Source organism: Trachurus trachurus (assembly GCF_905171665.1).
Source record: "Trachurus trachurus genome assembly, chromosome: 21".
In the NCBI taxonomy this organism is placed as follows: domain Eukaryota; kingdom Metazoa; phylum Chordata; class Actinopteri; order Carangiformes; family Carangidae; genus Trachurus; species Trachurus trachurus.
The window spans coordinates 1,711,649-1,735,568 of NC_139899.1; the positions used below are offsets into that span (position 1 = coordinate 1,711,649).

The 23,920-nt window shown below is 40.5% G+C and overlaps 2 protein-coding genes across 3 annotated transcripts; one reads left to right on the forward strand and one right to left on the reverse strand.

The window, feature by feature from the left end:
• Positions 1–160: 160 nt before the first annotated feature.
• Positions 161–19,533, reverse strand: pms1 (PMS1 homolog 1, mismatch repair system component; the record flags this gene model as incomplete). Its single annotated transcript, XM_083996497.1, has 13 exons — positions 19,471–19,533; positions 18,308–18,451; positions 17,985–18,167; positions 17,617–17,728; positions 16,978–17,132; positions 12,123–12,239; positions 9,559–9,681; positions 9,267–9,413; positions 7,928–8,703; positions 2,467–2,946; positions 2,132–2,262; positions 463–623; positions 161–361 (listed from the first exon to the last, which is right to left on the reverse strand). The coding sequence occupies exons 2-13, from the start codon at positions 18,437–18,439 to the stop codon at positions 161–163; spliced, it is 2,718 nt and encodes a 905-aa protein (XP_083852623.1). The 5' UTR covers positions 18,440–18,451; positions 19,471–19,533.
• Positions 19,534–19,912: 379 nt separating this feature from the next.
• On the forward strand, positions 19,913–23,474 carry ormdl1 (ORMDL sphingolipid biosynthesis regulator 1). Of its 2 annotated transcripts, none has more exons than XM_083996318.1 (4): positions 19,913–20,004; positions 21,282–21,461; positions 22,229–22,380; positions 22,631–23,474. In XM_083996318.1, exons 2-4 carry the CDS (start codon positions 21,288–21,290, stop codon positions 22,764–22,766), a joined length of 462 nt encoding a protein of 153 aa, XP_083852444.1. In that variant the 5' UTR covers positions 19,913–20,004; positions 21,282–21,287; the 3' UTR covers positions 22,767–23,474. The 2 variants fall into 2 exon arrangements, with proteins under 2 accessions (XP_083852444.1, XP_083852445.1); XM_083996319.1 differs by lacking the exon at positions 19,913–20,004 and adding an exon at positions 20,842–20,882.
• Positions 23,475–23,920: the final 446 nt, after the last annotated feature.

A 23,920-nucleotide genomic window follows, 5' to 3' on the forward strand; every position in this document is an offset into this window, starting at 1 on the left:
CGATATAATGACATGAAAAATGAGATATATATAGCGAAACTCTCGTCCGTCACTATTGTTCTCATGCTGCTTTTCTACCCGGAAGTAGTTGTAAACAAGGCGATTCGTTCTATTTCATATTGCACTTGTGTAATTTTTCATCTTCTTTGTTTTTCAGTTTTTACAGCTCTAAAGGCCGCAGCAGACCCTTAGCCTCCTGCTCTGTGGATGGGATGTCAGACAGGTGTTGGAGAAATGGTCGTCCATGGATGCAGGTCTGGCTTTTCTCACCAAGCTGCTGTTCCATCCGTAGGAGAGTTTCCTCCACATCCTCCCTGGACACATTTCTAGGCAGCTGACGGGCGAGTCGCACAGCTTCACCCTGGGAATTCAAATATTCAATTAGACAAACGCAACACCCCATGTGTATGTGTGTGTGTGTGTGTGGTGCCACTCTTATTCTCCACTCGTAGCATCTCTCACTTGCAAGTAGTTTGTGATTTTCAGTGGCCGGCACTCTTGCACAGTGCTGGCCTTCCTGTGAAGAACTGCAGTCAGGATCTCCCTGAGGTCCTCCACACCGAGGAAAGGCACGCAGTCTGCCATTGCTGTCACTTCCAGATGTCTCTCGGCTGACGTGAGGCCTGGCCAAAACAAGCAGAAAACAAGGATTAATATACTCCAGACGCTACTACTATCTCCAGGAAAGAATAATAAATAAATATTGTGGTTTACGGCCGAACTGATGACCAAGTCAAACAAGCAGAGGGCCAAATGGAGTGTTAAATGACTAATAGAAGCCCCAGCAGACTGGAAGGAAGTTGTCTTGTAGGGCTGAAGAATGATGGCTTCTCATTTCATGAGGAAATACTGCAAATCATGGACAATTCATATTTCTGATACATGACTTTGGATGCAAAATGAAGTCAGAAAAATAAAAATAAAAAGTGGAGATGCAGAGAGAGAGTGAATATGTCTGCACTGATTGTGAGCCTGCATAGTCAGGCCTGTCCAGTAAAGTCCATAGGAAATATTAAATATATAACAACGGCATATATATTTTGTTTCCAATTTAGAAATAAAAGAAATTGCAGACATCTTAGAAAATAAATACAACACTTTACGAAAAAACGAAGATACGCAGCAGAGATTGTGTAATGAAACCACCTTATATACACCGCTTCCTTCAATCCCATGCACACCCACCGAGGCGGCCCATGCCAAATGAAAATTCCTAGAATTTCTTAGAGGGCAACCATTCTCATCACCTGCACACTGGGGTACAAACCTACTGTGAGACCACGCTGTTGGGCAGAGTGCCAGTGTCAACTGAGGTGAACCGGTCCAGCAACAAAAACAAGCAAGCGAGCGGAGAAGCAGTGTCACAAAGATAACGAAGAAGGCTGGTAAAAATATGTTTCACTGCAGAAGTTATTTAGTTTTACTTTTAATATGAGTTTAATAATCTGGATTTGGCATTAGACTTTATTTATCACAGTTTATATACAGGGTTAAACTACACTGATGTATATTTTAATTATCAAAATATTCTGTCAAGCCCGAAATGCACCCCTATAAGAAATTAGATTATACTGAAATATTGAAATAAATGCCAGCTTCAGAGATAACCTTTACAATACACACACGTATTGATGTTATTTAATTTGGCATGATCGATGAAAAAAAAAAAGTTATCACATAAAAGAAAGGAAAATTTTAGACCAGATTATCTGGTCATTTATCCTCAGATCTCTCATGACTGAAAAAAAAATCCTGTTTCTGAAATTCATTGTTCATTGTTTTTTTGGTTTTTTTTTCCAAAATTTGTTGAAGGAATGAGACTATTTTGTCTTATCCACAACTAATCCACTACACTAAAACTAATTGCTTGTAATCCAGTTGCTGGGGACTGTACGTTTGACATTTGACTGGTGAACTATGACATTAATGATGGGAAACAGCTCCAGCATTTGTTAAATACAACTAAACAACCCATTAGACCTTTAAACAGCATGACTCAAAAAATAAGAAAGGCTTGTTTTCTGATTGATCCAGTGTGTTGTTGACTTCTACGTTGTGCTGCGGTGCTTCTGTTACTACACTGTTCCATCAGATGCACATGCATTTATCTGCTTTATTCAGAGTTCTGTACCTGGACTGAGTTTGATTTTAAAGCCATTAGCTACGAGCCTGGGGTCCGAGATGAAGTACTGTCCATTCAGCTCCGGGCTTTGTTTCTCCATGTTGCACAAAGCATCAGTATATTCAGCTCCCCCTAGAATTCTAAAAGAAAAAAGAGATACCAGCAAATGTCAACATACAAAAAATTACACAAAAAAATAGATAAGTTTTGATAGGATTAGAATTGATGTGTGTAAAAGGCAGCCTCTAACATTTATGTCTGTGCAGAAAGTTGATGAGTGTGCAGTTCTCTACAAGGAAAACAACTGTTGGCTTTTTGCTGATGAGAGGTGAGTGATACCTTACCCATCTGTTAACTGTATAGGGTTCTGCAGACTCTCTGCTGGAAGTATATTATTCTCTAGAAGTCTCTTAAACAGCAAGGCTTCCTCCACTCGAAATGGGTTTAACAACATGAGCCTCTGACCACATAAAATGACCCAGGCGCTCTGAGAGGCCAGGCGGTTTACAAGACGGAGGCCCCGCGGTGCTGCGCTGCGCTGGGATGAGAGGCGCTGAAGCTGCAGCCGAAGGGCAGCCACGCTGCAGGGGAGGGGCTGCCAGGGCTTGGGTGGAGGGTTCTTCATCTTCTTCTGGGGCTGAGCAGAGAAGAGCTCGTCCAGCAGCTGCTGGTTGGACAGCGGGGCCTTGCGCTTCTGGCTGCGCATGTGGGTTGTCATGGTGGTGGTGGTGGTGCTCGCACTCGGTTCTGTGGGCCCCCCGGCCGAGGCCAGCTTGGTCCTTTGGTCGTGGTGCTCCAGGTGTTTCTTTGCCTTCTCCTCGTACCTGCAGAGTCATACCAAAACCTTTTAGACTTCGGACAGAGAAGACAGCAACACTTTGTGATTAAATGGGATTCAGCATGAGCAGAAAGCATGTAGACTGGGTTGATGATGTCATCAGGGTTAAAGGGATAGTTCAACATTTTGGCAAATCGGTGCATTGCTACAGTATAACCCCTATAGTTTTAGGAGTAGGTTCGTTACCTTTAATTGTCGGTGCAAGCTGTTTTTAGAACGGTGGAGCAGAGCCGTGAGCTGCTCAGAGCTACGCTACAGAGGCTCATGGGATTTCTTGGTTTCCCTCATCAAACTCATAAAATACACAATCCAACAACTCCACAACACTGTTGTGGACAAGTTGTGACCTGCACATTCACCACACTATGAGATAATAACACAACGTTATGAGACCTTTTACTGTAGGTTGGACTGGGCTAAAAACCTGCCTTAAAAAAAGGAGCTGTTAGATCAGCAGTCAATGATTGACTCAATGATTTCTAAATACTAAATCCCTGGTCCACCTTTTAATGTAAAGCTGTTGTATGTTTTATTGTGTGGGATGGGTGTAGGTCTGTAAAGTTAAACTGGCATCGTGCTGGTGTCTGTGGGGCAACCTTGAACATAGTACATTTGTTTTTCATCACCGTTTTGAACCTGTGACCTTGTTTCACTGCTACACCCAAGGTTGGCTACTCTGCGCTGCAGCTAGTGTTATCTCATTTACATATCATTTGGGTAACACTAACTTCATAATAATAACACACTATTAAGCATTAGTTAAGCATTAAATACTGAATTCATAATTTATAACACATGAATACTCATTAGTATGTAGTTTATAAACACAGTTAAACATGTTTTACTTATCATTGATAAGCACTAACTGTATTTATAAACTACATACTAATGAGTATTCATACGTTATAATTGAAGAATTCAGTATTTATTAATGCTTAACTAATGCTTAATGGTCTGTACTTTTTTGTGCACTCTTTTGAAAGAACAACCTGAAGTGAATCACTTCATGAAATGATCTGTTCATTTGTCAGTGAGTTGCGAGCAAACATGGCGGGATCATGAGGATTACACACTGTTGTGGCCACAAATGTGATGGCCACATCATGTGATGATGGCCACAAATGTGATGTCAATCAAGATGCGATATTTCTATATGCTGCATTTTATTTGAACTTGATTTATATTCGAGAAAGTGAAAGTATAGAATACAGTTGTTTAAGATTGTGTGTGGTGTTTTTAATGATAATTTTAGAATTTTTAGAATAATAATTAATTAGTTAAAAAAACATTTTTTATCAGTAATTTTTTTTAATCAATTATTCCCATTTTAATTTCAGCCGACCCCATGTGGTTGAAACACACTGGCATAGACGCTTTGGAGAAACAACTTTTTCTTCAGTGTGGGTGTAGATCTGGACCACGATAAGTTTTAAAATTTGACTGACGGGCCGGTATCAAGACAGATGGAGAGTGTTTGACTTAACTAATATAAGTGACATGTAAAAGCCATTACCTAAAAATAAAAGAAAACTTACATTCAAAGTTGGTCACCCTTTTCCCAGGTCTTTGCTATAATTTGGACAATTGTGTACCAGTATACGACGGGCCGGATTAAAAAGGTCAACGGGCTGCACGAGGCCCGCGGGCCGTAGTTTGCCCACGCCTGGTATCGATGCTGAGCTGCATCTGTTGTTGTCCACTTCCACCACGTTACAGCACGTCCTAAAATAAGATTTACGACACGGAGCAGCCAGCGACTCGGTTCCCGATGTAAATGCAGGCGACCTGCTCAGTGTTTGATATATGTGGCGCCCTTTCCTCCACAAAATTGCCAACTCATGTTTCCATAGATCTTCATGTGTTAAGCATTAGGGCTTACACTTCAGCAGCCCATTATTCAAATGACCTGTTTCATGAACTTGTGTAAGAATAATTCCTAGAAATGGTGTCCCACTTAACGGTGGAGGTGAAAGGAGCCAAATACCTGCCACATCTCACTTCATGTTGAGGACGGCAGCACAGCAAAGCAGATGTCTTTTTCCATACACTCTTCCATACCTTGTATAAGGCCCCGAGCTCGGCTGATACACATTTTCCAACCTTGCAATTATTTCAAATTGGTTTGCAGTAACCTTACATAATGGGGTTGGCGGTGTTGTTCCTCGATGCCAGCTGAGTAGCAGGAGTTTTTTTTTTGTTTTGTTTTATTGATGTATCCATATGAATCTGAACCTTGAAGTTCTCATACAGTTTGTTCAGCTTTACTTTATAATAAGTACACTATTAAGCATTAGTTAAGCATTAATAAATACTGTATTCTTCATTTATAACACATAAATACTCATTAGTATGTAGTTTATGAATAGACAGAATCTTCTACTACTTCTGGGTAGAAAACCAGCACGTAATTTGAATGAGATCAATAGTAACGAACGAGAGTTTAGCTATAGCCTATCATATTTTTGACGCCCTATCACCGTTTAGACAAATCTGAAATGATTGAAGAAACATTACTATTTCTGTGTGTGTGTTTTGTGTTGCTATGTGTGGTATTTATGTCAGTTTGGGGGAATCACAGTGTGTAGAAAGCATCAGTGGCTCAGCTGACAGGGACAGCTAACGGCAGCTAAGCTAACGGCAGTAGCTAAGCTAACGGCAGTAGCTAAGCTAACATCAGGACGTCAGCTGTTGTGGGACACGACACGAAACTACTCCAGTTAGCTCAGTCATGTTGTAACTCAGATATTCGCTGGAGAAAATATTTTTTCATGGACCGTTTATTGAGTCACTGAGTTATTAAAGGAGTCATCACCTGGAAATCGCATTTTTCGTTTGGGCTCTTTGTTTAAGCCAGAGTAGCTCATGAGGCTGCACACCGCAAAATTACGAGAGTTTGACTCTGCTCCTATGGTGACATCACCGTGGAGCCTGCTTTCATAAACACACCTCTCTTCCACCACCCCGACTTCCGCCACGCCGCCATTACTTATTGTTTTATTTCCCACTGTAGCGCTGTTATTTCGTCACTTTATTAAGTTAGTTTAAGTTAGTTAGTTTATCCAAATGTTTAGAAGTTTGCGCCGACGTTGGGAGAAGTCTCCTCAGCAACCCGTGTGCAGTGCTCGTTAGCCGGCCAAACTACGTCGTCATGCCGGGGGAGGAAACCATCGTTAATTAACTTACCCGCAGGTTTAGTTTGTAGAGGTTTACTGCCGACTGGTTAAATTCTTTTTAGGAGATAAATGTTGGTCTTATTGATGAAATCTAACAATTGTGGCAGTCGTAGTAGTTTGTTTAAATGAAAAGTGAAGCTTCACACAGAGCAGCAGCAGCTTTGCCCCGGGGCTCTGTAGCCTACGTACAGAAATCACCACATTTGCATCAATAAATACATGTTTTACATTGAACCGATTCAATTTTGTTTTATTTTATTAAGTTATATAACATGGTTACGGTACACGACAGAGAGCAGCATAGTATGCGGTTTCCAATACAGCAATGTCTGCATGTAGCCCACTGGGCCAGCCACCATTCTGGCTCTGTCCTTCCTGCGTCCAATCAATGCGCGCCTCATTACATATTTATACAATGAACATCCGGACCAGTCAAAACCTTGCGCTTACTCTCACGAGAGAAAGTTGCCGTATGAAAAAGTGTCAGAACAAACTCTATGTTTGATTTTTTTTTTTAATTTTTATGTTTCTAATAAGTTTTAAGAATTGATTCACACATAAATGGTAATGTTTGTCCAGTCATTGGTTTTATAAACTTTACAAACATCAGATTAGATAGAGTGACATGAAAAATTAGATATATATAGCGAAACTCTCATCAGTCACTATTGTTCTCATGCTGGTTTTCTACCCGGAAGTAGTTGTAAACAACAAGGCCATTCGTTCTATACAGTTAGTGGTTATTAATGATGAGTAAAACATTTTTAACTGTGTTTATAAACTACATACTAATGAGTATATTAATGTGTTATAAATGATGAATTCAGTATTTAAAGCTTAACTAATGCTTAATAGTATGTCCTTATTATAAAGTGTTACCTCATTGTTTTATGTGCTTCGATCTCGGAGTTAGAAGCACACACACACACACACACACACACACACACACACACACACACACACACACACACACACACACACACACACACACACACACACACACACACACACACACACACACACACACACACACACACACACACACACACACACACACACACACACACACACACACACGGAGCCTGGAGAATGATGCACAGTTCTACCAAAAATACACACTGGCCTGATTTACATGACTTTGATCTGTTTGTTTTTTGCAAATAACTCCACTCCCGTCTTACCTTCATTAATGTAAATCCTTTGACTCTTGAGGGGAGCAGGGGTCAAACACAAACACTCATTACCTCCATCTGCTCCGCGCCAACTCTGTTCTTGACCGGCCAACTATGTGTCACTCCTTACACCACTTCTGAAGTAAGTGTAGGTGAGATTTTTTTAAATGGACAAAGGGAATTGTCCGAACTTGGAAACGGGACATTTAGATATTACATTACAGGAGGGTCTCCACTTAAAAATGAGTGCATACAGTTCAAATCAGTCAATATCCGTTAAATTAGTATACCCTGTCTTCGTGCCATTATAAATGCTGAATAGATTAGTTAACTAAACGCTACCACAAACAAGACAAATGAGACAAGGGAATAGATGGAACACTTTGGAAACAGAGGACATTTTATCAATAGTGATACCTGTTGTACTTTGGAAAATGTTGTCTACCTAGCTCCCTAATAGGCCCAGTTGTCTGGAAATTAGAAACACAGCTCATATCAACTAAATTTCCAGTCTAGGCTTTTCACATGCAAATGACAGGTCAAACTTTCCCCCCTCTCTGTGCCTTGCGAATAACAAGAAATGGAAACAACTGCTTGGAAAGGTGAAGGTCTGGAAACTCACTTCTTACGCTCTTCCTCTCGCAGATTTTTCCACCTCTCGTGAACAGCGACGCTGATATCCTGCAGACTGGCTGTGGGTTTGTCCCTGAGGACGTCGGCCCGGGCCTCCTTCTGGAACAGGGCGGCGGGAGACAGAGGTGCCCTCATGGCTCGGCTGCTGATCAGGTCGTAGGCCGTCAGAGCGGCCTGCTTCTCCGTGATGGCGTTGGACGTCTTTTTGTCGGAGCTGCTCAGGCTCTTGAACTCGTGCGGGTCCGACTGGTTGTGCTTCGAGGGTTGATGGAGTTGGACCGGCTGCAGGGGTTCTCGTGTTAAGGGGTCGGTCAGAGCCGTGCCCCGGCTCCAGTCCTCTGCCGACGGCTGGTCTCTGCTTGACGCCACGCCGTCATGTCCTACCAGAGATTCTCCAGCCGAACCCGACTCTGGTGCCGTTTCGTCATCATTTAGAGAAAAGTTAGATTCCAGTCCGTCTGGGATCTGGTTCACAATCCAGTCGTCTGCGATTGAGGATGAGGAGCTGTTGTTGGAGGTCTGCCGCTCCAGTGAAGCCACCGACAGAGCTGCACCACTGTGTTTAGGTGCTTCTTTAAGGAGGTCGCTGCTGTTACTAGTGCTGTTGTCCATCTCTACAAACCTCTCTTCTACAGGTGGTGCAGCATCACTCTGTAGAGGACTAGATGTCTCATGGCTCAGCTGCTTCTCGGCTGACGGGTCAGGTCCAGGCCGATAGCCATAGAGAGAAACCAGCAACGCCTCGACGGCGGTGAGCACAGCCTCCTAAATGTCAGACAGAGGGCAGATTATACAAAGAGTTTCATTTAATGATGTCTTCTTGGTTGGAGTCTTTTTGTTTTAATTCTCCTGTCATCACAAAGTCTGAACAAACTCTGGGCTGAGTTTACAGTCCCCCTAAAGAGGCATTTTAAAATTTGTAAAAATGCTCTGCTATGGCTATTTTTTGATTAAAATTGCTTTCCCACAAAGAAGTTGTTTAAAAGAACTCCCAAAGAGGCTAAAAACCCGTCTACTATTTTTCTACTAAGTAGATGACATCACAGTGAACAACAAATGAGATGCAAAACAAAATCAACAGGATTGGTTGCTAGGGATTATGACGTATTAATCCCGACTGGGTGCTGAAAAACTGAATCCAACTTTTTCAGACTCTGGCTTTCAAACTGCATTTTCAAATCTAAAATGCTCAGTTGTGGCTGCATTAGCGACTTTGCTGCTGAAATGTCTTGTAGCAGAACCCAAACACTACATTGACATGTTAATAATTTCAAAAAGTCAATTTTTGGTTTAGGGGGACTTTAACTGAACTTGAATTTCATATCTACCTTGTCCTGAAGAAGAACCTGCCTCTTGTCCGGTGTCAGGTTGACGTCGACCGACGAAGGTGAAACAGTGACTTTGAGCATGAGGATGGGGTAGCGGTTTCGGGCCGTGTCGTCCGGATACTGAGCGGCGTAGTGTTGACGCAACAGCTGATGGTCAAATACACAATCACACCACCAGGATCATTTTTTTTCACGGAAACAAAACAAGAAAACAATAGTATTAAATACAAACTCAGTTGTTGTAAAAAAAAAAAAAAAAAAAAAAGTATATTTCATTGATTTATCAATTTACCTTCATTATATCTTTATGATTGACGGGTCGGTCGTTGACATATATGAAGGTTTTGTCAGGGTTAGATGAGCTGGTGGAGGAGTGATCTGCTCCAGGCTTTGGAAAAAAGCCGTCTAATAGGATCTGAATGACAGGAGAATAATCATAACATCATGATACAACACAAGGTAGATGTGATAGATACACCAAAAGGTCTACAATGCTGCAGAAAATCATTACATTACATGGTAACACTAATAATAATAAGTAAACAGTATTAAGCATTTGTTAAGCATGAATAAATACTGAATTCTTCATTTAACACATGAATACTCATTAGTATGTAGTTTATAATTACAGTTAGTGCTTATCAATGATGAGTAAAACATTTTTAACTGTGTTCATAAACGACATACTAATGAGTATTCATGTGTTATAAATGATAAATTCAGTATTTAGTGCTTCACTAATGCTAAATAGTGTGTAGTTATTATAAAGTGTTACCCATTACATTACATAACAGCGGCTGGCTGGACAGGTGCGTAACAAAGAATACAAATCCTAGTTATGAAACTTGGAAATTCTCCAAACCATACCATCATGATAGTTTCAGCTGGGATGGCACAGCTGACGATTAGAGCTGGTTCACTGTTGGCTCCTTTTATCTCCAGTATGAACACGCTGTTGGTTGCCATTTGTCTAATAACATTTACATCATGTTACATCACCAAATCCCACCAGAGGGAGTTCTCCTGAGCTAAAATTGATCACTCTGCTGAAAACCTGAAGCTCCATTATAAATGTAAGCTAGTAAGAAATTATGGAAAGCCGTTAATGTTCCACAGATTGCAAGCAGAGAATAGCTATGCTTCTTTTCCACATGGCCCGGGGCTCATTATTAGCAGCAACACACGCCAATGAAGTTAATAAATGAACTGCTGTTTCAGGTCATGGCACATATGCTTCTCTCTATTTCTGCTCATTAGGGTCACTTTATGGGAGCACGAATGGCACCTCTGGCCCCAAAGGGCCGCGGCTATGTGTAGTCATGCTGCCAAAAACGAGTGTCACATTTTGTTCTGCAGAGAAATAGCTCTTACGACTCTCCCCGAGTGAGGCCCCGGTGAAATTGTCAACCTGGCTCCCTTGATCACTGAGCTTTGGTCTTGGGGACAAGAGAGGAGGAAAAAAATCTCTTTCATTGCTACAGGGAGTAAGAGGAAAAGGTGAAAGGTTGTTCTCATAACTGGGCACCAAAGTGCAGCAGCAAAATAACAACAACAAAGAGGGAAAAATGAGAGAGAAACAGGGTGAAAAGGGCTGCTCCATATCTGTCAGACTAGATTAGTTGGGAGCCTGGCAGCAGGTACGAGCCACATGACACCTACCGTGACCAAGCAGAAAGTTACCGCTCAACAAGTAATTCAATTACGATCAGCACAGCAAAGCTTAGCTAACAAAAATAATTCACTCTTCATCAGGAAAGAACTCAAAAGAAAAGGGCAAAGAAATAGTTGGCCAGCCACCAACTGACCACATTTGCTGGCTTGAGACCAGGCCTTCCTGATGAGGTTATTAGCTCACAATCAAGTATAACGTGCATGCACTCGTTTGCTCTGCAAAAATGATCCATCTTTGCATTTCCTTTTTCTAAAACAAACGCTCACTGGCACACCGTCTTCGTCATCATCATCATCATTCATTTCCATTGTAAATTAAAAGATAATTTCAACTGCTTTTCTCTGGAAGTCTCACTGTCCAACTTCTTCATTATTCCCAACACATGTAAAAAAAAAAATTCACTATCTCAACCACATATCAAGGGTGCTTCATTTGATTTGTGTTTTGACTGAAAGCAAGGCTGTGTAATGTCAGGCTGGAGGAGCTGCCGTAATGGCTCCATAATGAAGGGCAAAGTGGCATGGGAGCCACAGTATGAGAGCAAAGAGTGCAAGGTGTGTGCGTGAGGTGGGAGGGGTAGCATGCGGCCCGGTGCCAGCTCGGGCCCCGCTATGTGCCTGTGACGCTCATCCATCAGAGTGTGCAATGCACACCATGCAGTCTCTTCACATTCACTGCGTCGTTTGTTACAATGTTCAGAGGTGACTTTGTCCAGCAGAGTAATGGTCCATGTGAAACAATAAAAATAACAGTTGACCATGAAATGTGAAACTTGTAAACGTGAGCCCTACATACCATGATATGACACAACTTAGCACTTTGCCCACAGTTGAACAGGGTTAACTATTCCAAATTGACTTGTATAAAATGTTATGGGACTTTTTTTTTTCTTTTTCTTTTTTTGAAAGGGACAATACACATTAATGAACATCATGTAAATACCAATGTAAACGTGTTGGAGTTAGCAAGCCTGCTAATTTACATCCTTACCCTTGGCAGGTAATAGACAAACAGACAGAAGAATAAGAGTTAGAATTAAGTAACATTAAGTAACACTAACATTTTTTTGTCTGGAAAACAGCAAACTCTGGTATCTTCTCCTAACCTGCGAGTGTTTTGTTTGTCTTAAAAAGAATTGCTCCATTTATTTTCCTTTCATCTCTGCCTTTTTCCCCTTAACTAACCTCTGGTTGCTCTTGGTGATGGTGGCAGGGGAGCAGGTTGGCAGCAGCGCCGGGCCCCAGCGTAGCAAGCAGGGCGCTTCTGTGATCGGCCACCTTGGCCTTCTGCCAGACTACCACCTGGAACAATATGACACCGGTCAACTTCCATCAATCCACATCATCAGGCCAATCACACTGCATAAAACCCTGTCACGGTAGGACCCGGGCCACTGAGTCAGTAAAATATCTGACGTTCGATGAGATGGAGAAAAACTAGAGTTGGTTACATCCAATCTGTCAAAATATATACAACGTCAGTGCTGAAAAATAAAAGAATTAACATTTTAATTAACATTAACATACAGTCATTATTTCAACCCAAAACACTACATGCAACAGCTGAGTTGACACTACAGTACGTAAATCAAAAAACTAGGACTCCATCATCATCCAAGATAAAATCATGGCTTAAATCAACTCAATCATGCACCAATCAATCATAAATTCAAACACTGACTCACAATCCACTGGTTTGGAATCATGTCGTCTTAACATTGTGATTTTATTGTTGCTGTTGTGTTTTAAGAGTGGGAAACTTTGTTATTGTTGTTGTCTGAAAAGGCTGTTTGTGTGACAATGTTTTTATTCATATGTGCTTATTTGTTTTGTACTATAGTGTTAGATTTCTACCATAAAGGGATAGTTCAACATTTTGGCAAATTGGCCCATTGCCATAATCCCTATAGTTTTAGCAGTAGGTTCATTACCTTTAATTGTTGGTGCAAGCTGTTTTTAGAACGGTGGAGCAGAGCCGTGAGCTGCTCAGAGCTACACTACGGAGGCTCATGGGATTTCTTGGTTTCCCTCATTAAACTCATCAAATACACAATCCAACAACTCCAAAACGCTCTTGTGGACAAGTTGTGACCTGCACATTCACCACGCTACAGTATGAGATAATAACAGAACATTATGAGACAGAGTTGTTTTCGAGGTAAATTCATGCAAAACCGCTGATGCGCGTTGCATCAGGGACAGTTTTTCAGCAAGCAGTCTCTGTGTTTACCTCGAAAACAACTCGTTCCATTATTATCTCATAGCGTGGTGAATCCCATTAGCCTCCGTAGCGTAGCTCTGAGCAGCTCGCGGCTCTGCTCCGCCGTTCTAAAAATAGCTTGCACTGACAAATAAAGGTAACGAACCTACTACTATGACTATAGGGATAATGGCAATGGGCCAATACTATCCAAAACTAACTACACTGCATGTTCTCTGTTCCTGCTCAGGGACTACAGATGAAAATGAGCTAGTAGTACTCTGGTATGGTTGAGAGCTGTGCACCGTCCCTGTAAAATAAACAAATACATAAAATAAAATAAAATAAAATAAATAAATAAATAATTTTCCTATAATGAATTTATGCAATTTTAGAAAATATTACAAGAGCATCATAACATACTGTATAAAACAAACACTGGATTGCAGACTTGACTCACGTAACACAACACTTTACACAAGAAAGATCAGGTTAGATCAGAAAATAGTTTGGGTACAAAATATGTTGACACCCGCCGAGGGAACTTGTAGTTTGTATCCACCGGTGAATATATCTCCTGGGTGTTGACTCCTAAAAGCATGCAGCCTGTTGCAGGGCATGTCTCAGCTATTAAATACACAATCTGGCACATGTAAACGGATCACTCCTGTAAACGGTTCTTGAAGAAGCTGTGAAACACGACACAAGCCAAACAGCAGAGTTGGAGATAAAGGATAGGGGGCAACGGAGCGCTGATTGGGCGAAACACATTCATGCATACTCCAACCTGACAACCTCAAAACTGATTTCCATGAAATTCATACGGCCGCCACGTAGCCCCTCCGTGACCCCCCCAGGGACACCTATATACTTCTGTGTACAAACTAGCTGCAGCCTGAAACAGAATCTGGGGTTAAGGCTGCAGCTGCGTTCAGCAGCTAGTCGGGCGTCAGAATCAGCCAGACCTGAGTTCGGAGGCAGCCATGTTTGTGTTTGGGACTCTGAGACGCTGCAATGTCAATTTGCTCTCCCACTGCTGATTCACCTAATTGTATGCAATGGCACTAAAGAACAATTAAGTGCTGTTTCCATTTTCTAATGTAAACACTAAACCATCAATACTGCAAAAGTCAACGTTTCTATTGATGGAAGGAAAAAAAAAAACTCCGGACCATTGTTACAGTTCTCTGAGGAGTCAAAACTGTGGCTGTATAATGATCTATGGGCATTTGGGCACAGTTCTTGTATTTCATTAGTTTAAGACAGTAGGTGGTAGATTTACTGATGTCCAGGGCCATCTAGAGTCAAGGTTCAGGTTGCAGACAGAATTCATAGTTCCCTCAACAGCAGCAAACCCAAACAATGTTTGCTGCGTCATTGGGTTTTGTCCTCAATATTTCGGTTTTGTGTTTCTCTCAAATACAGCTCTGGGACCAGAGGCACGAGAGCCAGACAGAGTCGCTAAGAGTTTGGAGTTATGCAAGGTTGAATATAAACTATATGAAATTGAACCTAGATTTTACTTGTATTAGTTGAATGATAAACATTGTAGATGTAGATCGAGATTGTGCTGTGGGATCTTAGAGTGATACTTGTGAGATGTCCAGTTCTTTTAGCAGTGAAAAGTGCTTGATTGCCTTAACAACACTTTAAATAGTCATTCATTTTTGATGACATCTGATTTGAACCACATCAGCATCTTAAAGCCACATCTGAATGTCATGACTGATTAAATATTGATTGGTCACTTTCATGCGAGCCTTTATCCTAAAGGTCGACATGTTTGGCCCTTCGATGTCTTTAATGAAGATGAGTGCTGAGATGATGACTTATCTAATTAATGAGAGAATAATGTTGAGTGCCAATTAATAATTTAAGTCATCCATTAAGTAAATGCTACACAGTCTGGTTCCAGCTCCTCATTTCTGTTTTATACTGATGCACTGCTGATTTAGTATCTTAAAGGTCAAGTCTGCTCGCTTTTCCGCTGTGTTGCTAACCCTCCTCCTGGCCATGTGCATTTGTTTAGAAACAAAGCTGTCGGAAAATCAATACATGGAGCGGTGGATGACGTTATACAACATATATACGATGTCACAACGTGTATATCTGTGTCATAACTGTCATAAACAAAAGATTGCGGGTCCGAGAAATTGTGATTACAGATTCTGTTAGAACTGTTGACTGCTTCTGTGTTTTTAAAGTATCAATGTTTTAGTGGTTCAAAAGCTTTTTTATAATTAACACTGTACATATATTATGCTTTGCTCTTCAGACACGTTGTACAGTCTCTGATACTTTGTGTAAAAACAACTGAGTGGACTAGTGTGAGGATCTTGGGCTGTCCCTTTAAACAGGACATGCAGATTCATGATAAGAGACACTTTTTAAAAGGTCAATGACTTGAACTTTTCTTCAGCAGAACCAACACAGACTCACTGACAAAGCATTTTCAGCTTCGTCAGTCTGCACTCGTTTGACGCTATAAAATGTTTAGTCGACGCGTTTCTATGAGCCAAACGAATATTTTCCATCACACGTAACGATTTCATAGCTCGGTGACGCACATTGGTACTGACAACAAAACAACAGGAGGTGCAACACAATTTCTGTTGTTTTTATGATGTTTGATTGATAATTTAGTGGACAAGCCTCTGATTATCTGCCACTTCCATCATTTTACACATTTGACAAAGAATCTTCACAGAGACACAAACACAGAACAACTCTCTGCAAAGCTGGTGTCTCTGAGCCAAAGAGCCAGTTTACATCTTACTCTTTCACAATATTTCACATTGTCATACAAGTGAAATGTGAGTTTAGATGGGTGGTCATTTTGTATCTTAACCCCTTCTATATGTTTTTTTTTTCATTTTATTATGATTGTTTGGTACAGTGTTTGTTTTATTTTGATTGTTTGTTTCAATCGTATGTAAGTTGGTATAAATGACCCGTTAGATCAATATGAATGTTAAATGTATTTGGGAAAATGCTCAACAAAAATACCATTGAATAATAATGATTATTATTAGATGTAGTGGAAGTAGTATTAAAATGTCATGGATGACAAATGTGATGCAATCAAACATTAATTATACATCTATTCTCTACAATCTGAGTGGACTTCATATGTGGGAACTGGAGGTATTGAGTGCTTTTACACAGATCATTGTTCTTAGTTATGTTGCCACATATATGACAGTATACAACAGGTACTCTCAGAATAAGAACAGATACTGTAGAGGCTGTTGGACCAGAGATGTGTAGTCATTTGAAGACAAATGAGGACACCTAGCGGTTGCTGTGTGTGTGGGAGGACATAATGTAGACAGAATGTATGCCAGGACAGACTTCAGCACTGCTAAACCCTCAATAGTTTAAGCTAAAATTTAAAACCATGGCTCTGCAAAAAAAATTTAAGCGCTGTGGATTTAAAGGGATGTTTAAAAGTCTGTAGTTTCAGCTGTGTCACTTTTTCTTCTGAAGCATTAACACTTCTCTGCTGGCCATCCCCATGCTCACTATGTTCTATCAATCCTGAATAATGATAAATAATCGATACACACTGATCATGCAGGCTGACAGTTAAGAAGTGGTTTTAAGCAGCTGGTGGAAGTACATTTTGATATATTTGACTTTTTACAGCCACCTTACAAGCTCATAGGATGTCAGAGTTACTGGAGTGTGTTCACTTTGCATATCACTTTAAAAGCCAAGTTGTTTGACTGGGTGATTGGACAGTTTAAATCACCTTTTACTTTGCAATTGTCACCAGTTGACACAAATCCTTTCACTTGGTTAAATCTGAGAAGTGACTGAAGGTGATGAGATGTTTCTGACCTTATTGTGAACAAGTGAAAGCCTCAGGTCAGGTTTTATGATGGCGTATGCCATCAGCAGGTCTTGTATTTTCTTCAGTTCCTCCTTGCACTTCTTGGTAGAAGAGTAGTACTGCCTTCTCACTGGGAGGTTCTTGAAAAGCCTCAGTACACTCACTGTTGTACCTGGAAAAACACACAAAAGATCAGATTGTGCAACAGCTTTTGATATCAAATAATACAGTTCCTACAGTAGGATGCAGGTGGACTCACTCAATCCACCTGGACATCAAAGGGAAAAAGCTCATTTGTCTGAACATTAGCAGTTAAACATCTGCAAATTAATTTGTTTTAAAGCCTGCTGACTTCCTATGGCTTCAAAAAGTTGCATATTGTTGTGTTGTGAAGTTAATTTCAAATGGATAAAATGTCTGTTTCAGCCCATCAGTGTACATTCAATAACCTAAAATAGCGTAACATGTTTTTTATTAAAATTAAGCAAATTTATTCAAAATCAAAAACTTTATAGCTCCAATTTATGAAAAATTATATATATATATATATATATATATATATATATATATATATTTTTTTTTTTTTTTTTTTTTTTTTTTATTATTATTATCAAAAAAGAAAAACAGCAGATTTCTTTGCTCATTACAAGACTTGCCTTGACCCAAGTGAGACGGCTTCTGGGAAACAATCTCCCCTGTGAAGTTAAGTGTGTACTGGGTGCTGATGTCATCATCCACTGTCTTTGTGGTGACAGTCACCTGAAGGGAATCAGCAGACACAGACACCATGTCAATTTAGAGACTTTAATAACCCAGAGTGTACTGTATATAGATCCCTGTTTAATTAAGAGGAATGAAAGAGTAATACTATTCGTAAAATATAATTAATGTATGCATGACTGAGATGTACTGTTTTAAGATCAGTGTACTGTCTGAATTCTGTTAATTTTGGCCCATTTGCCTGTTTTTCTTCTCATGTGGAATTTGATAACTACAGTCGATCAATACTCATCACCTCGGCCACAGCGCAGATGGAGCCCAGTGCTTCTCCTCTGAAGCCGTACGTTTCCAGATGCTGCAGGTCCTCATGGCAAGAGATCTTTGATGTATAATGTTTCACGGCCATCACAGGAGTATCTGCAGCTTTGATTCCCTGACCATTGTCGCGTACTTCTATCCGGTCCAAACCATAGTTCTCCTGCAGTGGGAAAGTCAATACATTCTGTTGTAGACTCACTGTCAGAAAATCAGCAAATTATATTATCAAACACAACAATATTGCTTTTAAATAGACACGTTTTTTTTCCTCTTTTAAAATCTGTAATGTAGACACTGTACCAGTTTAATGTCGATGCTTAAAGCCCCGGCATCCAGGGAATTTTCCATCAGTTCCTTCAAAACATTCACCACTGATGAGATGACCTGAGAGCTGGACAGCAGCCGCACAGTGTCTGAAGGCAACTGCTTCATGATCCCAGGTATCTGTTAGAGAAAGGTATGGTTTAAGTTGAATATTTAGTCAATGGCAAATATGCACATGTTGAGAAACAAAAAGACTGTTAAGAAAAAGCCAGAGCGATAGATATAACATATGTTATATCTATCGCTCTGGAAAAAGCTATTTATAGTTTGGTTATGTTCATTATGTCTTCTTTTTATTTAAATAGCTATTTGTAATTGTTAATGTTTTGATTATAGGTCCAAATATGTCAGAGCCCAAGAATGACTGTAAGCATTTGATTTCCAACAAAACGTAGCCTACACAGTTAAGCTGCACAGATCAGATGCCTTCTTTACATTTAAAACACACTTTTAACCGAAATGTATATAAAAACATCAGGCAAACACATACTGTATGTGCTGATGTTTGACTGAAGGATTCTCTGTGATAATGATTATTTATTGTTGTCGATTATGTTCAAATGTTAGAAATAAGAGCTGGTATGACTCCTCAATCGCTCACTTGACAGAAAAGTGTATTCCGTTATATAAAATCGATTAGATGTGATTGATTATGCATCTCGAATTGCAATTAACGTTAGTTCTACTAATACTGGATTAGTCACCATGACGCCACCTGATAGTGAGGGTTACCAGTTAAGGTAGCAGCTGCAAACACAGTAAGGTTGATGAATGTATTGTTTTTGAACAAATAAGTTACATAAATGAAATAAAAATCAAACCTAAATTTTAAGCTTGGTGACATATATCAATTCGCTTCTATACTAAAGAAGTCGTAATACATCATTTAGTGACACAACGAGAATATGATCAACCAACAGTGAACAGCTGAGCTTTATAAAGCTGGAAGCCACAGTGACTGTAGCCGCTTACTGTATGTTGACATTACTAATGGTAGCTAGCCGGTCTGCGTTTGAGCTGCTTGTTTTCTATGTAACTAACGACTGAAATCACATTTTCGTGTAAACGTACGTGGCGACACTGCAAAAGTGTATGAATGAAAAACAACAGTGGCTACTGACAGTTAGATACTGACTTACACGGGCTCTGTTCTGTTGACAACAGTCCTGTTGAATCTCTCCAGACACCAGACTCACACCGGAAACGACCTGATTCCCGCCCCCTCCTTCAGCTGCTGATTGGTCAGAAGTGAAAAGTACTTGCAAGAGGGCGCGTTTGCTAAAAATACACTTCCGAGTTAACTGTGCCCTCAGTTCAGCCTCACAGGTACAGCCGTCTGCCAGGGTTATAAAGACACGTAGCTTTTGGGTGGGTTGTCATACCCAAACCAAACACATACAAGCTCATACCAACCCCAACTGCACCACATGTGATGTAAATCTCCACACTGCCTCCTGCTTCGTGTAATTTTACAGGAGGTTGACTAAGCCTGAGGAGCCAAATTAGGGCATCAAAAACACGTCTATCATGCCTTGAAACCACGTCTACTTCCGGTCGGGTCAGGCTACGACGTGCTGTCAGACCCTGGAATCTGCACAAATCAACAAGGGGATAAACCATTTCTCTCCATAGCACCTCGTCTGTTTAAATACCTCCACTGCTCGCTACCACCTGTAAGTGTGCACCGCTGGGTGTTTCTATTTGACCCTGTAGGCTAACGTTACCTTATGTGTGTTATTTACGCAGTGATGCTGAGAACTTGGTTTACGAATAGAAGACGATTTGGGTTGGGCTATGTACTGGAAGCGAAAACATCCCTAAGGGTTCCTTACATGTTTACACATCTACTTAGCGAGGCATGCTACACTAGACAGTGCAAAACAGACCATAATTGTTCACATGAAGTCACCAAGGCACGTAGTCAGTATCCTCTCACCTACTTGTTTACGTAGTTGTTTTAACAGTCATGTCAGTTTGCTGTAGCCACGAAAATTAATCAGCAAATAGTCTGGGTCAGCGACTGTTAAGTTATCTGTGTGTAAGTTTTCCCAAATGATGTTTTTAATTTTTCAGCCCAGTCCAAGTCATACCTGTGGTTGCAGAGTTGAATGATAATAAGGTCTTATCAACCCGTATGTATCTGTTACTTAACTTTGCTCTGTTGACTGAGATGCACTGGCATCCAGCTGATAACTTTATTGTACACTAGAAGAGACATTTGGTCCCATGTGATTTTACACATATGTTGACATGTTATGTTTCATCTGCTCATTCACACGTGTAACTTTTCATATATTAACAATATCCAAATTGTATTTTGGCTTGACATGTTATCAGGCCTTTCATGGGAATATGAAAAAAAAAATAAGCCATCATTTCCATTAATATGTGAAGTAAGCTTTGATAAACCGTTAATCCAGCCAGGCAGCTGAAAGTGTGCCACAGGGCAAAGTTCATGAAGATTGCACAAGGTGTTTTCTTATCACGTTTAGTCTTGCATGGAGGGTAAAGTGCTGGAGCAGTACTCTGGTGGTGATTCTCTACCTCAAATGTAAGTTATTATTAGTATATAAACATGTGAACGATGCAATGTGATAGCTAAAGTTGAAGGCATATTGTAATTGTAGACGCTTTTCATGCATTTGGAACGAGTGTAACAGGCGGTTTGGGTGTTTCCAAACCTTCTTTCAGGATTGTAGCTTGTTTTAACAGTTGATGCCAGATCAGCGATATTACTACAAATACTGATCTGACATTTTAAACCTTTGCAGGACTATAAATAGTCATTAAGACAGACTTAGCTCAAATTGAGAGATGCACTATTTATTGTAAAACTGAATTTTTGTTTGTTAGTAATACTGCATGGTAGCCTAAATGCTTCCAGTAAAACAGAAAGGTGAAAAGACCAGCAGCACAAAGTGAAAGTATTATTTATTTTTTCTGCCCACAGACCAGAATGAATGTGGGTGTGGCACACAGTGAGGTGAACCCAAACACCCGAGTGATGAACAGTCGGGGGATCTGGCTGACCTACGCGCTTGGCGTCGGAATACTTCACATCGTGCTCTTGAGCATACCCTTCTTCAGCGTACCGGTGGTGTGGACGCTAACCAATGTCATACACAACTTTGTAAGTTCACACTCTGGCCGTCACAGCCGAACCAACGATGTTCAGATAATCATTTTCCAAAACAATGCATTATTTAGACTACCACGGAGTAACGTGTGGCTTCGCAGCTGGATCGTGCTCTGCATGCCTGTGCTTGTTTAAAAAAAAGCTCTATTTTAGGGAGGGAGGGAGGAAAAAACTTTACTCCACATAAGGTCTGTCTACCGAACTGACCCCTCATTGTTACATGGCTGACCCTGAATCAAGAAACAAAGTCGCTGTGTGTGACATCATGGACTAGTGTGTGCTCGAAACACTTAACAAGGATTGTGTATCAAATCACAGCCAATATGGAAAGCTATTAACAGTAACAACTAAGGTCAACCGTAGCCCATTGTTTTCCTCACAATGCAACAGCAGTGCGCTGATTATGCCTTAACCATATGTCAGCATTTCAGTTTTATTACCATTCCCTCTGTAATGCAGGTTTCCCATTTAAAGCTGAATTCCAGCGTTTTGACACAGAGGAAGGCATGTAATTAGAAATGAGTGTCATTCCCAAGATAGCAAACTTTGTTTACAATAAAAAGCCTTCTTCTTCTTCGCCACAACCCAGCCTCATTGTTTCCTGCTGGGGTTTCTCTCATCGTACTCTCCTGCCTCAAACATCCTGCAATTCAGACACAGCTCCTGCAGTAACTGGACTTAAAGCTGCTGGTTTATAATCTCTAGTAAAAATAGAAACGCTGTAATTACTGCACTGTTGACTTCAGGTTTTCTCTCTGCAGGGAATGTACGTCTTTATGCATGCGGTGAAAGGCACACCTTTTGAGACCCCAGACCAAGGAAAGGCTAGGCTTCTTACACACTGGGAACAGCTGGACTACGGCGTGCAGTTCACCTCGTCTAGAAAGTTCTTCACCATCTCTCCAATCATTCTGTATGTATCACATACCATCTGGTTGTGTGTTTGCACTGCTGGATAATTTAGACATCAGATTCTCATTGATCATCACTTGGATTTTATCTTTAGCTTGAAAAACACTGATCACTGCAGTATTAAATGTTATGGAACTGTAACGAAAGCTGCAATTTTCCCTGTTGTGCATATTTTGTCTTGCTCCTTATTCCTCATATTAGAGGGATTTGGTGGTTTATATTTGGAGTAATCCTTCTCTTTTCTTCTACAGATACTTCCTGGCAAGTTTCTACACAAAGTATGACACGACACACTTTGTGATAAACACTGCCTCACTTTTGAGCGTCCTGATTCCCAAGTTGCCACAACTACACGGAGTGCGAATTTTCGGCATCAACAAGTATTAAGATATTGTAAATGCTGTGCCTCATAGCAACCGAAGTTAATTCCCATGTAGTCTGTACCGCCGATGTGTGTACTAAGTCGTACAGTTTGTTGTAAACGTCACTGTCGTCGTTAGATTTATGAGGTTGCAGATGAAATGTTTAAAAAAAACAGTATGTTTGTAGATGACAGGATGCCATATGCATTACTAACTTATGTGAATATTTAATGATGTATTTTGGCCTGCATAGACCTGGGCTGGCCCAGGTATCCATGAGGCTGTTGGTCGAGTTTTTCTTTTCTTTTTCCTTTGCCCTAAGTTGATATGGTGTGAGTCTGTTTGTAGCCACAGAGATGTCCCAAATGTATTTTTCAAAGATGTTTACTTCCTAAGGGTAGGAGCCTGTGGCTCGTTTATTGGTACACTCTCATTTTGTAATGGGCGTCAAAGTTGTTCATGCTGAGTGGAGAATGGAATCATACTCTTTATTTGCATGGTTTGTGAATCATTCCTCACTTGTAACTCAATCAAAACAGGGCAATGTTTTTTCATTGTACAGTTATTTTGTGTTATGTCCTTTATGTAGAAATGAGACAAATTTCTGTTGTCTGGTCAAGTGTTTAGTGAGGGAGGTCTACAGTGTCTGTGATGAAAACAAATGTCACGTATGTAGCTGCTCTCTTCAGATTATGACTTTTTGCTATCATCAAGGCAGCTAGTCCTGCTTTGTTTGGCCATAGCTCACAATACTCATGATATTTCTTGTTCTTAATCTTATTAAACTTTTTGTGCCCTCCAAACGTTCCATCTCTGGATTGCCCTCAGTTTCCTATCACACTTGTACTACAAAGGAAAAGTAATTTAAGGATGCTCTCAAGTTAAGGGGACTTTTCACATGAACTTCCACTGGATGTGTGTTTGAATCATCAGCTGTAACAATCTGAGGCTTATCAAGGCAAGGCAGGGGAATTTTATAGCCAATTTTTACAAACCATTTGTCTCAAAGGGCTTTACATAGCATCATAACAACAACCTCTGCTCTTAGATCCTCACGTCGACTGAGGAAAAACTCCCCGAAAAAACCCTTGTAACAGGGAAAAATTTGAGAAACGTCAGGGTAAGCAACAGAGGAGGGATCCCTCAGCGTTATTAAGCAGCAGCTGTTACTATAACTCA